Here is a 15,738-nt window from a genome sequence, read left to right as displayed (position 1 = left end):
TCACAGATCCATTTCAATTGATACCTGACCGTTCATCCTCTCTGTCCTACTGCTGCTGCCCTCTAGGGTTGTTGGATCAGGGATACCCATGATAGCTTCTTATCACTTGGAACCAACTGTGCCAGTGGAGTGGAGAAAGTGGAGAAAGAAACGGCTGAAGAGTGCATCAGCCAAGGGGAAAGTGCACAGTGACAACAAAAGTAGAATTCTGTCAACAAAATACTGAAAATAGTCCACTAAGTGTAATCACACTGCCGCTCAATTGAAACTGCAGTGATGCTGAGGCCCACCAACAAATGAAAAGCAACAGCTGGAGCATGAAAGTAGTAGGGCTGATGACTTTAATCCTCCAGAACTATTCTGATATATAAAGCCAGGAATAATCACAGATTTGTAAAGTTTCTGAGATGAGGAATGGGAAATTGTTTTTTCAGCATGATGATGGAAAGAAAGAGGTTCAGATAAGTATTAATTCTCTCTGTGAACAATAAAAGCTCTCAGCCTGTACATCAATCAAGCAAAACTCTGCATTGATCTTTATGGTATTGAGATAACAATAATAAAAAAGTTACCAACTCCTACAAGTAATTTCCTCCAACCAACCTGATATTAACATCAGAGCAACTGAACAGCTGCTATCCTTTAAATTATGGTACCCTTTCACCCAATACACCAGCCAAACCTGAAGATTTGGCTGGCAGCAGAGGAAGAGACCAAAGTCAGTCCTGTGAAGGATGACAACAATCTTATGCCAACAGCACCAAGAGAGTGCCGCTATGTTTAATGAAGCCTTCAACAGCAAGAAGCAGAAGTAGAAGAAGTGACAACTTTTTCACCTCTCTTCACCTTGCTAACAAGCATCTTGTGAGAAACATTATGTGGTAGGAGCTGTGTAAAAGATATTTTTAAAAAAAGATGGTGGAAACTCCCACCATCTGTGCATGTCTGGAGCTGTTCAGCACCAAGATACTTTCTGTCAGTGTGGCTCTCACTTGCATCAAGTGCCGTGAAAGTCACACAGAGAGCCAAACAATGGGTTGTCACTCTACACTCAGATTGTCAGTCTGTGGTGGTCAAGGGGACAGAGAGGAGGAAGAAATGAAGACAGTCACATATCACAGTTCCATACATGGTGGGGAGGCTGCACAGGCCAGGAAATGCTCTGTAACAGTGGTCACCGGCACACTCAGTTTACCAATCTATGCACACAGAACAATTTTTTTGCACCATGTGACTGAGAGATTCCAGCTTTAAATCAAGGTTTACAAGTATAACAATCACCTGACAAGACTAAAACACAGTGTGTGCCCCAAAATTCTGGGCTAGCACTCCCTCATGTTATATTATTCACAAAGTTTGGGGAAAAGAAACAAAATTATTAGTAGGAAGATTTTTTACTATTAGAAAGAGGCTGCAGTTTCCTAATTAAAATGTAGAGGTCAGACCTTTAGATAGTTTTCTGTACTTTTGAAGTTCTTTTTCACAGTATGTTTGATCAGCAGCCATTTATACTAATAGTGTGTCTTTGAGAAACACATTTGAAATTCTATTTAATTGCTGCAGGTTTCTCTAAATTAATGGATTTAGGGAAGGGATTTTTGTTGCTGGAAGCAAGCACAAGGTCACAGAGGAGGGATGTTCCCAACACAACATTGCTGATATTTTAAAAGGTTTAAATCTAAATGGGTAATGCACGGTACACTGATGACATTAACAGACTTTGCTATAATTAAATGTGTTTTTTTTAGTATGTACTGCTTTGTACTGGGAATCTTCCTGCATTATTAGGAAAGCAGCTACTATTAGTAACTGCTGTGTCTCTTGAACACATTTCCATTAACAATCATTAAGCTGCACTGTTTTTTTTAGTGATCACTCTGAATTCATTAAAGCACTTAGCACTTTTCCTTCACCTCATCCCTCATCTTGTGAAACGTTATCCTCGTTTATACTGTTCCTCAAAACAAGAATATTAATAATCCAGCTACATCCCTTCACACACATGCATACTCAAACACTAACACTAACCACTGAACACACACTCAGAAAGCTGACAATTACACAGCACACCTTCTGTTCAACTGACACACGCCACTCCGGCCTCCTGCAGCTTTGACATTCTGTGACTTGTAGAGAAATCTCCCAGTGTCCTCAAAAGTGCTTATGAAAATCTTGACAGGCAGTTCAGTATGGGGCTTTGCTGATGAGAATCTGCTTCATTTATTTTCCCACTGAAATTACATTAAAAGAAAAAGTTTTTAAAAAGTTGTTCAGCACTTGCTGCAAAATATCTGTTTATGGTGTTTAAGCCTACAAGTGATACAGGAACCACAACCACAAACTCACTCTCTCTTCCTGCTTCTGCACAAACTTGCAGCTTACTTGGCTTTGAGTTATTCATTAGTTGGAGGCCTGCCAAAATACTACAGTGAATACATCAGGAGTAAGGATAATTTAAGGACTGCTGCTGTCAAAACAGTGCACATTAATAACTGTATGGCTTTAAAAACACTCCACACCGTGAAATAAGTTTTTTTTTAGCAAAAGTAATTCAGATTTGACACAGATGAGTGGACTGTATTTTTATGTGATTTAAAGCTGAATCACTAATTCTGTTTACATCAGCATGTTTTGCGAGGTTGTAGGTAATTGTGATAACAGCCGACTCAGTATCTTGTCAGCCTAACCAGCGATACTGATACAGAAGCTTTCTGTAAACTCTTTGACTAATGAAGTCATCATACTAGGAAGAAATGTATCAGGTTTTACATTTAAATAACATAGCAACATATAAACACATACGCTGCACCACTGCACCTTTAGCATGCTGATGAATTAGATGACTAGATGAAATACTGAAAAATATTCATCCCTCCACTGTTGGGATAAAACAAATTCACCTTATTTTTTCTGTAAACACAAGGGAGAGAAAAATGAGACACAGAAGGACAAGGATGAAGTCTGGATGAAGTATTCAATATAATGACTGGAGGAATTCTGTTACTGTGACTACCTCGCATATATAGCAAAGGTTAACAAGGGGAGTCAGTGTCTGACTTTAAGCATTTTGTCACTGTGGTGAACAGATTTCTCAGTCAAACATACAACAATACCTACTCTTTAAGTGAGAGTGCACACTGAGGGCTCTATGAGGGCTCTGTGAAGGTGAGGCTCTGAATGCAGCATGAGGGGGATCTGCCAACATTTCTGTCTGTTCTGCCATTTCTGTCAATACCATGCCCTGGTGCTCAGCACGTAAAACGCATTTTACTGAGCCCTGTCCACGTCTCAAAGTAGACATTCCAACCCTACAACAAAACCTTGGTTAACAATATATGTTGCAGTTCACTTCAACTGTCTGGATTATATATGTATAAATGTCACTGGATGGTTTGGACTGGGGCCATATTAGAGGTTGATGCACCATGATGATTAGACAATGGAAATCACTGCTAAAACACTGGAAAGATCAGAGAGTGTATGGGTGGAGGAAAGGGAATGACCTAAAGATTATGATGACAGATTACTGTGCATATGTTGTGTTGAGGGTTCAAATTCAAACAGCAAGCACTGTAGTAGATACTATTTAAGTTAGAATGTTGATAATAAAGGAATAAAGTTGAAGTGATTACTTGATTAACTGATTAGCCAATCGCAGGCAATGGACTGCCACCTATTTTGATAATCATTTAATTATTTAAATACATTTTCTGAGTAAAAATTCCACCCATTGCCAAATCCAGCATCTCTGGGCTGCTTTTCTTTGTCTTACATTACAGTAAACTGAATAATAATTGGGGGGGTGGGTTGGACTTTTTGTCAGAAATAAAAAGTAATTTGAACATGTACTTATGGGCTGCAGGAAATTGCTTCAAGTATTTCTACTCCTAATGTCCTCAAAAGAAACCCCTCAATGAGATTTTGCAATTTGCAAAAGATCTGACATTCTCTGTAAACTATGCACCAACAGTCATCCTCAGTATTTTGATTGCAAGTGACATCAGACCAGCTGGATATCAAATCCCCCTCAAAATGGCTAGCAAGAGGGCAATGTCAGATTGAATACCGGAGAAGTAAAAAAACAAAAAACAATTCAATCTGAATAACAGGCTCCCCTGTTGTGTCCATGGTTCTTGTGCTTGTTCTGTCTAAACTAGTCACCCCATGCATGCAGCTGATCACAGATTCTTCAAGTGGGACAAGCGATTTTGTGCCTCTCACACCCCTGAGGCAGGCTGCTATTTTCAGCAGGAGATAATGACTGAGAGAGGCAATTTGAGAAATCTGCACTGTTTAAATCTTTAAAACACTTCCGAAAAATGGTGGAATCAACAAACCATTACACTCTTCCGTGAAAAGCCCATAATGACAGAAATAATGCTCTTTGTGTTTTTAAAATCTGCAGCTTCAATCAGTCATTAAAGTGAAGCATGATGGATTTGTCCTCCTGAAAGTTGGAGCAAAAACTATTATCAGTTCTGCAGCTTTAAGAATTTTAGGATTTTGGTATTTTGCACCACCACCCCTAGAGAGATTGCTGCATTTAACCTTAACACTTATCCACACGGGATTAGGGACATGGTGTCTTGCTCAGAGACACTTGAAAAAGGAGTGACAATCAAACTGCCCCAAGAGGATTTTATCGGTGACCCTCAAAGTCTAAGGTGAGCAATGTGTTCTTCTTGACAGAAGCAGTGTCTGGACTTGCAAATAGCAGCTTTGCAAATGCAGAAAACATTTAAAAGTGTACTGTGTTGCTAAAGGTACCTTCACTCATCTCCAGTCACTTATTTCAAGAAACATTTGATGTTTGATCTTTGATATAAATCATTAATTTTTCTTTTTACATTTGTCAGATTTAAATCTAAAAAAAAAAAAGCAATCTAGTTATACAAGGCCTTGATTTTCTGATTCATTATTTATCATTTAATTAATCTACTGATAAATTAATGAAATGTCAGTAATGAAATGAACTAAAACAAAAGCATAACAAATCCTCCTAAGCACTGAGTGGTGAACCACATACTGTGAGCAGGCAACAAGTACAACTGAAAAGCCAAATCTCCTTTAAAAGGCTGGTTCAAAAGTGTTTTCAGATTATGTCAGTTAAATATTCATTAAGTGATTTGTTGCCACTTGGAGCATTACAACAAACACAAAACTGACATTATTTCACCTTATGTGATGAAGTTAATATATCATACACCATTACCATTTATTTGGAGTTGTGTTTCTAGCCACCTAATGAATGTAATATCTAATATACACTTTCCTTTTAGCTCTGTTTTGGTCTTCATCAACTCATGCCAAAAATGCCTAATATCTAAATAACTCTCATTACTAAACAATGTTCCACTTCAAGTGAACCTAGTGACCCCTTTCACATTACACAAAGTCATGTTTCTCCATTGTTAATATAAAATATAAACTAATTCTGCTTTTAAGCTCAAGAGGTATGTGAAAGAGGGCAGATATTTTGGGCAAATCTTGTTGCAGTGCCTAAGTCGACAGTACAGGCCAGAGATCACTTACATACAGCCTTAAATATTTCATCCTGAAACATGAGGATATTCCCAGTTTTCAGCCTTATTCCCATGTTTTAGTCATAAGAGTTTTGTGTCTGTGACATTCAAAATTCTTGCCAGTGTTCTCAGTTTTGCCACAGTCAGCTGCAAGTTATTTGCTGCTATAAATAAGCTCTTTTCACCTGACAGTATGGAGTTTACCTTGGAGAGCGTTACACAGGTTAAGATTCACACAGCAGGATGTTGTTGTGTCAGTGTATCATTAAAGAACTACATGAAGTGTTTTGAAGCTTTTTGCCTGTCTCAGCATGGGAACATCACTGCAGCTTAGTCTGCTACTGGAGTTAAGAACTGTGCTTTAGTCAGCCAATCAACACCCAGTGATACATCGAGTTCACATTTTATTAGGTACCCCTCTGCAATCTAATCAAATCAAATACAACAGACCATGCAACACATTCTATCTTTCCTGAAACTCATCATCTTCTTACTCTGTTTCAGAGAGGGGTTAAATATATCCCGCAGTAGACTATAATAATTAGGGGGTTATTGTACTGATTGCATTTTACGACTCTGATTGTGCAGGGGAATGTATGAATCATGAGTCTGCCTTTGAGGAAATGCAAAAGACAAAAGAGGCAGAGGGTGTTGCTGATTGAGCTGGCCAGACGACATCCAGCCTGGCTTTCCCATGGACATCCTGCTCAGCAGCAACAGTGATGCAAGCTGGGAAAATACAGACTGTGCAGCTGAACACTGACTGATAGAGCAGATTAATAGCATTTATGCCCTACTTGTCCACCAGTGCTAACCACAACAACTTACAATGCTGCTGTGATGTTTGCTGTGTATGTGAAATCTAGAAAGAGGGAGTGCTAGTGTGTATAAAATGGGGATTTGAAACTTTACTCAGCATAAACTAGCAAGAAATTGACTACTGAATAAATGTGTTTGTCATCTAATGCTGTTAGCCAGTAATGCACTAATGGCATATTTGTGAGAGGATATTGCTGAGTATGGCTGGAGACAGGAACATTTATTTTTTGCATTAGTATAAAAGGCAGTGAAATGGTTCTAATTTCAAACCACCAGCACTTACTGGACAAAAAGCTGCCATTAGATCATAATTCTTCCTGCAGGACGACTACATTGAGCCTGAGGAATGGACGGAAGTCCGGTAGATTTTATAAATATCATTTATTATAATCTGACAGCTATTTCACAAGCTGCACCTGTTCAAGCACAGAAGCTGTGATTGATGACTGTCTCCTCAAGATAAACTCTGGAAATCAGTCATGCATAATGACATTTTCACATAGTAGAGCTGCAGATCTCAGCAGACGTGAGGAGGTTCAGACATTAAAAAGTTACCATTTTGAAGTATTACAGTATACATATGATTTTTTGGTTTGTTTGTTTTTTTTTAAAATCACAAATGTTGGCTGTTATTGGCACAATAACTCCTTGTATGTGTGATTACATGTTGAGGATATGATTTTTGGTCTTTAAAGGCACCAGAGTCCTGGACCAGGTTGGATGCAATAGAAACAGAAAGAGAAGTGAACAAATAGAAACAGGAGTGAAAATGAAAATAATGTATGGTGTTGCATTCTTTTATATTCATCCCCACCAATATAATTGATATTTTTTAAACAAAGCTTTTAGAGCAGCTCACCAGTGTGTATTAAAGTACAGGGGGCAGTTGCTGTTAAATTCTGGTGCCGAGACAGGTGAGTTAAATAATTCATGACTGTATCCACACTATGCCGGCTTTTTGTTTTTTGAGAATGAGGTATACTAACAAGGCAGAAACACAAGGGAACATAATCCATTTCAAAAATGGATCATGCAGTTTGTTTGCATCATCACTGTGAAATTCATTTTAGCTTTTGTTTATTTCCCTACAGTACCCTGATGCCCCACAGTTTTATTTAAACTGCTTATGCCAGCAGGACAGCTCTGGGCCTATTTGATTATGGGCATGGGTCAAGTCAGGTACAGGTGCAATTTTGTAAAACTGGAACCATGCAGAACTCTGAGCTGCATGACAGAAGCAAATTAGCAAAATTCAAAAGCAATAGCTGTGTTTGTCATGGTAACTCTTTATATGTACTGTGTATTTGACAGAATACATTTTATGTCTACCTTTTTAAATTGAACATACCTGCTTAGCAATTTTTTTAAAATGCATTAAAACCTTAACCCAGACCTACACCCCACAGTTACTGCATGAGCACTGGCACTCTGACCAGCTCACAGCTCTGTCAGATTATTGCTCCACTGTCCCTCTATCTCTCCCTGACTGTTTACAATGTACACATTCAGTCTTGTACATCTGGTGGACTACTGCAGATCTGTAGTTACAGACTAACAGACATTCTTTTAATTTCTACACCAGCCTTGTAGTGGCTCATGTTTCATTTGCACGACCTGAGATGTCTCATTAGTACCCAACACTGAAAGCACTGACAGTGACTTTAGTTTCCCTGATTCTTAACCTACACAGATGTTAAAGATGGTGATTCAGAGCTGGACCTTTTTTACCTGCTTACTTAGAATGGTCTAATACACAATGGAGAGTGACAGAATGCGTGTATGGGATATGAATAAGTGGTAAACTACCAAAATTAGTTGTGCTGTAATTCAGGAAAGTGGCATACAAGCCAAAATTTTTCAAATATGCAGATTTAGTGTAAAGTTGCTCTTTAAAGTTGAGAGACAGTGTGGAAACTTTCTCAATGTACATGTTAACTATTAGTGCCCTGCAGAGCTGGTACATTGTAGGTGTAGGCATGAGGTTATACAAAACATGGTCACATTAACATTCATCTATTAAGTAGAAACAGTGACTCACCACAGTTCTCCTCATCTGCCTGATTTCCACAGTCATCGATGCCATTGCAGTGCATGAGCTGAGGGAGGCACATGGTCAAATTGCCACAGGGGAAATATCCAAGGGGGCATGTCGCCTTCTCCTCTGTGATATTGAGCGCTGTAAACAAGCCAGAAAAGAATTTGATTATGCCACTCATCTTTGTCAGAGACATATTGAGAGCCCTTGTTAAAGATTTCAGTAAATATGAGGAGTATGTGCATCTCATTATGGAAGCCTCTGTATGCATTTGTCCAAACCCATGTAAGTGAGCTTCATCACTGCCACAAGGAGCCACTCTTTGTGCATGTTGAGAGCTGCTATATGCCTTTAATCAACAGCCTTTACTGTTACTGCTATACTTTAAGTCAGAGTCTAAATTATGCAGAGACATAGAACAAACAGTACAGATTGAGAAATGTGGTAATTGTAAAATACACTTCATATGCTGTGCAAGATGGGAGAGAAAATTACTAATTCCCTAAGCTCATCCTGTGTTAATTAGTGAAAGTCTTTATTCATGTACCATAGTGAATCTGCCTTATCATGCCTCTGGTTCAAAATAAAGCAGACAAGCTAATGACAAGCCAGCTGTAGATTACATATTAGTGGCATCCCTGCAGTGGTGTTCAGTTAAGAACAGAATAGAATTTATGATTCTCCTCATCATCTACAAGGCATTTTACCAGTCTGGCTGCAAGTTAAATCACCTATCATTTCATGTCCCAATGACACCTTAGAGTTTTTCTCACCTTCTGTGCTCAGCTGTCTTAACCCATCACAACCACCTTGTATTACTTTATGAGTATCAGAAGGTATACCTTTTTAGTCTGATGTTAAACAGCAGATAAAATTGGAAAGTAAAAGTGCATACAGGTTAAATGATGTGTAATTTGGCCATTAGTGTTCTGCAAATATAAATGTTAGTTATATAACATTTATTCAAACTTGATAAACAATTCATCACCCTGCTGGGCCCTCAAAGACTGTGTGACCTGCTTCTGACTAGAAACATGATGGCTGAATTTTACCTCTGTGTATTTCAGCTCTTTCCAGAGATGATGTCAGTAAAATCCTGTTGGAAACTAACCTTTCTGTATTGTTTACTCCTGTTTCTAGGCATACTCTTATGTTGTGTATAATTATATGATCTACTGTATGTGTCAAAAACATACATTTCAGTGTACTTTCATATTAAAATTCCACGCTTCATCTCCTGTAAAATGATAACATTTCCTCAATGGCACATCTTGCTCCTGGGGGCATAGATACAGATTCAATCAAAGAAAATCACAGCATTTTCAGGCAACCAAACAACTGCTTCCTGCATTAAAAAACTGCATATCTACCTTAGGGGTTCTGGTCTGAATATCCTGATAAAAGCAAAAATGCATCAAACATCTGAAAATGTTTGGTTTGTGGTTATTTTAAAGAAAACAATTAGTGAGGCACCTCGTGTTCCTTGGTGCATTTTGCTATTCCTGATGGTAACAGGTCAAACATCAGTGATGTAATATCAGATGGAAACATCAACTATAATTTAAGCATGCCCTGATTAGTGAGTCAACAGGGAAAAGAAGTCAGGAAATGAGGGAAGAGAGGGGGGAAAGACATGTAACAAAGGTCCCCAAATGGTAGTGTGCAGATGTTGTGGTTCATGGTCTGCAGCGTAAACCACTAGCCACCAGGGGGCAAACAATAAAACTTATGAACAATGAAATTTTAAGAAAGAGACAAAGAAAGAATAAATTAAAAACCCTGCTGTCAAACAGCTGGATTTCAGAGCCATTCCCAGAGCATCAAGGACCAAGGTCTGCATGCTTGACCCACTATTTAGAAAAAAACATTGTCGTCATCATCTTTGACAAGCAGAGAATTTAGTGTAGCCACATGGAATGCCCACAATAATTTAAGCTGATTCATCATGGTACCTCACAGTGAACAGCACAGTGTAATCACCTCAGGTAATTTTGACACGTCCCTGGAGACAGTTAATGAAAATCAAAGTGCTGCTGAGGTGTTACATAATTAATACTCAGCATGATCAGCCAGGCCTCAAGGAACAATAGATCACAAGCTTATGAAACCTTTTTATGTCATTTAGTGCATTTTTTTAATCTACCTGGGTGCCAAGAGAAAACAGTTAAAGCACCAACTATAGATTTTACCGCTATTAGACAAATGCTGAACATCAACTGCTGCTTGCCTCAAGTAGGTGGTGTACTATTTATGAGTTGGTGTGATTTTAAAATAACTTGCAAGCAGCAGATCTGAGTCAGTATTTTGCAAATCTCTATATCAGCATCAACCACTGACGCTATATTTATAGATGACTTTGGTGACTGCTGGTCTTCCTTGGCTGAAAACTGCTGCTACTTATGTGTCCACTTACACTTAAAACTGTAGTGAACGATACGGTACGATATGTGAAACATGTTACACCAGTTAATATTTGCCACCTTTAAAATAGTACTGTAGGTCCATTCTGATGGCAAATGGTTTAAGCACAGATATTAAGTACATTCATCTAAAATAATATGGGTTCAAATAAAGCACATTAGATTGTCATCAATCACTGGCTTTGCTCTACTTTAGAAATCCATCATATTTACAATGGTAAGGTTACAGTTAAGCACTTAATTGTGAAATTCCCACCTGACAGGAACCAAACTATTGAATAACACTGTGGCAATTTTGCCTCCAAGCCACATGGGAGGATGTTTAAAGGCATCTGTTTCCAGATGCCAAATAAATCACTATTCCCTGGAGTATAAACTTGCAATTTCTTGGAAAAAATGAAATTCTTTTCGAAACAGACACCCTCTAATGTGTGAGATGCACAATGCCTGCCACTATATCAACATTCTTAATTATTTCAGTCTAAGCGTCTCCATCGCTGCAAATGATAGTTCTGTGATCACATAATAGAAAAACATGAGTAAACACTTAAGATTTTTAGGATTAAGAATAGGAAAAATCAACAACTACGACATGCAAGTTTCTTCACAAAGGCCAACAGGTGGGTACATCATTCAGAGGTGACCAGATGACATCACTAGCTATTTTTCTTTTCTTTCTTAAGATTACATATATGTTATGAATCATGACCATGGCTGTGAATCATAGTCCCCATTGTTATATGTCCCTAATAAAGCTTCAGTCAGTCAGTCAAAGTATAACCTTTTCAACAGGAAAGCAGTCTGACACCTGTGGATTGTGAGTGTTGAGGAGGGACTGCAGAGACTGTAATGCTCAAAGACTATACATAAAAGTATGTTTTGGAACATTGTGCAGTGGTGGACATTTCACTGTTCCTGCTTTACAGCATGTTAAATAAAAAACACAAATATCACAAATTAAAGATATAAAGGTATTATTAGTGCAGTACAGATTACACCAAGCTCACATTTGACTAGCTACATGTTTCAGGGGCTGTACTGTAGGGTCTATGTAACAATGCCATTTTAGGGCCATTGTAGGTAAAAAAAAAAAAAAATAAATAAAATAAAATAAAATAAAAAATTAAAAATGATGGAACTGAGGTTAATATTTCAAGAAAAAACTGAAACATTTACAAGATGTGTTGAGGTTGATCCAGCCTTGCAAAGTGAAACAATGCGTTTCCTTAACCAAAACAAAAAAGGAAAAAAGAAAAGAAACTCTTAAAAATGTTTTTCAAACCAATTTATGACTTCATAATCTCTGAATATATATATTTTGTAATGCTAACAGCTTTTTCTCATAGATTTAGCACTTTGATCTCAGAGAATATTGGAATTCATATCACATCAATTTATGACTTAAATCTTTTTTTTCCTGACTATTAACCTTTCCCCTACTCCATAATTTTTTTTCTTAACTACAATGACCCTAATATGCTGTCGGACTATGCTGACTAAAAACAGATTAATCAAAGGCTTTGTATGTTCCTTTACCAACAGCACTTGAACACGCTGTAAAGGCCACAGCTGATGGCCAGTATGCATGCTGTGCACCTGCATAAGTAGAAATTACTCTGAACAGCTCAAATGGCCACTACTCAATGATTGAGCCCATACAAGATACTAGAGGGACTGAGGCGCAGCATTGGAAATAACTAGTCATTATCTGTACTGACAAACTATTCTGATAAACGTCATTATTCTCATGAGAAAACTTTGCCCGACTTCATCGCATTGAGATCAGCCATAAATATTCAACATTTCTATGCCACTTGTTATCAGCCTTGCTTGGAATATGAAATAAGTGTTATGTCTGATAAAAGTTTGACCTGGCAGCCTGTGGTGTTTTTCTTGTGCAGTGAAAATGAAAATAGAAGAGAAAGCACGCTAAATGAATACAAACAATGATTGACTAAGTTGGACAGTCACTGAGATAGCGCTCTCTCACAGACTGCCTCCACCACTGATTTAATATGCAGAGTCAGCCAAACAGGAGAAGATACAGGGCAACTAGAGCAGGCAGTGCCAGGCTCGTAGCAAAAACCACAGGCAACAGTTGGCAGACTGATTGTGAATCAGGGTCAAAAAGATCTTTGGGGCATCTCTCTGTGAGCTTCTCCAGAGCAGCCTATCATCTCTTAGACTGTGACAACTTAAAAAATAGAATCTTCATGGGTAGTTTCCTCCTGCGGGAGATTCATTTTTCACAAGGCAGCACACACAGTAGGGCCAGTTATGGCTCTGGACTCTTTTTTCTCTCTCTCAGATCTCCTACATGATTCAAACTAGAATGAAAAGCAAACACAAGTTACAGAAAACAGATCCATGTCTTGACCAATGCCTTATACGTACACTATGAATGAATGTGTTGACTAGGAAAGAAACAGAGTCAGTATCAGATTTACTGGGATTTGCTTCAGGCTGTTGGTGACTCTCAAGTAATATACAGATTATATAAAGATAAACAATACACACTAGGTATGAGTCTGTATGGTTGTGCTAACAAAGAATGTGATGTGCATCACATATTAGAATTGTGATCTAAGATTATTTGCACAATACTGTGTAGATGTGGAGCAAGGTGTGATAACTATCTGAAGAAAAAAAGATTACTTATGGAATAGCAGATGATACAGCTCAGCTATTCATGAGGTGATTGCACAAGGAAAGAAACTGCTCCTGCTCCTTTCTAGTCTATAGTAACTTAATCTGTGCAGTGCATGTGCTCGGGATTTGAAACTATGTTATATATCACATCTCACAGAGTTGCGCACGATTTTGTGTTGAGCTGAAACTGACTGCCTTCTAAAATGTATTTGTGAAATCAAAAATTATGCAAACACTGAATTAAAGCTCCCATTATCTATGAGCTACAGGCAGTATTTCTGTGAGCTCAGTGGACCATCACGTCAAGCTTCACACAGACCTTTTACCCTGCACTTGCCCTGGGAACATGATGTAACAGGAGCTACTGGATAGTGACTGGTTACAGCTCACACGTTCACTATTGCAGTAGTGAATGATTCTGCACTGCGATTGATCTTAAAGAAGAAGCTTCAAGGGAAGTACAAAATGCACAGCACTATTGAGCAACTTCACACAAAGCGCAAAATACAGGGGATAAAGACGCTAAAACCTCAATCCCTATATTGCTATATAATAGTAGGGCAGGAGGGCATTCTGTGTTTGGAACAGATTTTCACAGTTAGAGTCTGTAACTGACGGAATAACTAGGCATCGTCTGAGATGCCTCCCACTGATAATACTCTCTCCCCCTTCCAGATATGCAGGCAGTTACCACATTGTGGAGGGCATAAGTATTGCCTTGAAAATATCAGTATGGCTTCCTGGTGTTTCCATACCAATACACCGAATTTACTATGCAAATTACAGAGATATCTTCCTTCGGCACAAATAGTATCAAATTTCTCTCAGTCCTCGAATTACCTTCTTCTCTTTCTTTCTCTTTATCTTCAGATTTCAGAGATTGTGTATTGGGATAATCCCAAGGCTACGCGTTAATTGTTGGGGTTAAGATGTGAATTGAGGGAGAAGTTGCTTAACTTACCCAAGACTCCATAAGCGAATATCACAGCCAAATAAACTTGCATGGTACCTCTTGAAGTTTTTGTGAAAATCGCGCGGGTGGTGGGGGAAAGCGGGTAGAGTAGAGATATTCTCGACTGCTTGTCCAAATCGGGGAACCTGTGCGTAAAAAATAAAAAAGAGATATCACCAAAAGTTTGTTCGCGTCTTTCTGTTGATGGACAAACGCGGGGAGCACGCGGCAGCAGGGGGGAGAGCCTGTAGCCTCTTCGCACGGTCGATTCGGTCTGCAGCCACTTCGACAGAGAGAAAGGTCTAAAGAGTCAGCTGCCATCGTCTGACGCACGAGCAGCAGCGGCAGCAGCGGCAGCACAGGTGCAGCGCGCAGAGAGGGGTGGGAGTGTGAGACACAGAGGGAGAGAAGGGGGGCGGTGGGTTGGAGGGAGTAGGTATCTATCTGGGGCTCTGACGAAGAGGAAAATCTGGACTACAACAGAAAAATATTGATACTGACCCGAGCGGTGCTGCTCATGAAATGCTCCGCTGATTTGCATTCATTAGGGCGATGACTGTCAGCGGGAAACTCTCCAGGTGCAGCGTATCAGCCCTTCATTATGCTATAAGCACTAAAAATATAGCTTGTAAAAACCCCTCACCATGCTCTGTTTTTGGTGCCATGAGAGGACTGATGCGTTTAAGAGCCTCACAAACAGTCTCTTCATTTTCCACAAGCCTGGAACAGCTTTCGTGTTTTATTTTTCAAGAGAATAAAACAATCCTGGCATGATGATTACCTGAGAGAATTTTATCCTGTGCTAAATCCTCAAAGTAATCAGCAGCAGAGTAAGTCCAGAGGATGTTGTCAGTTTAGGTTTATCCTCTGTACTGTTTATATATATGTGTTCACATAAAAAGACTCTCAGGCAGAGGCTTTGGTCTGACAGGCAGGGTGATCCATGCCTGAAATCTTATTCCTAGTGTTTACTGGCTCATCTTATCTTGCCTCTTCACACAGTATATCTACTCAGTGTATTCGTCTGTATTCAGTTTTCTAAAGTCCTTCTCAAGTCACCAGTCCTGTTTTATAAGTAGCTACTTTCATCAGAAGTCTTTTAAAGTAAATGGAAGAGAGTAAAAATGGGGATTTCAAGCTGCACTCATTAATATTTCTGTTGATTTTACTGTCTTTCAGCTCATTGTTTTGGTTTAGTGAGTCCTAGTTTTACTGTTTTGGCTTGGTCTTATTTTCAGCAGACATCTGTTTTGCAAAAAAAAAAAGCTCAGATAAACCCACCATATATTGTCTGCTCAGCACCAAACAGCAGATTGACAAAGTTAGCAAGTAGTTAGTGAA

At 38.8% G+C, this 15,738-nt stretch overlaps 1 protein-coding gene across 2 annotated transcripts in view; it reads right to left on the bottom strand.

Annotated features, from left to right (window-relative positions):
* The window catches only part of rxfp1 (relaxin family peptide receptor 1), a 66,983-nt gene extending 52,277 nt beyond the window's left edge, over nt 1-14,706 (bottom strand). Inside the window, exons 1-2 of one of the 2 annotated variants that reach the window (XM_018679424.2) lie at nt 14,407-14,706; nt 8,380-8,517 (exon numbers count right to left, since the gene is read on the bottom strand). In XM_018679424.2, the coding sequence (XP_018534940.1) occupies nt 8,380-8,517; nt 14,407-14,449 (181 nt within the window). In that variant the 5' untranslated portion in view covers nt 14,450-14,706. Of the gene's footprint in view, nt 1-8,379; nt 8,779-14,406 lie in introns of those variants that run through there. The other variant, XM_051072527.1, reaches the window with a different exon arrangement.
* Nucleotides 14,707-15,738: the final 1,032 nt, after the last annotated feature.

The sequence above is a fragment of the Lates calcarifer genome, linkage group LG8, assembly GCF_001640805.2.
Source record: "Lates calcarifer isolate ASB-BC8 linkage group LG8, TLL_Latcal_v3, whole genome shotgun sequence".
NCBI lineage: Eukaryota > Metazoa > Chordata > Actinopteri > Centropomidae > Lates > Lates calcarifer.
Note: the sequence above shows the minus strand (reverse complement) of the source record. Positions and strands in the feature narration are given on the sequence as shown.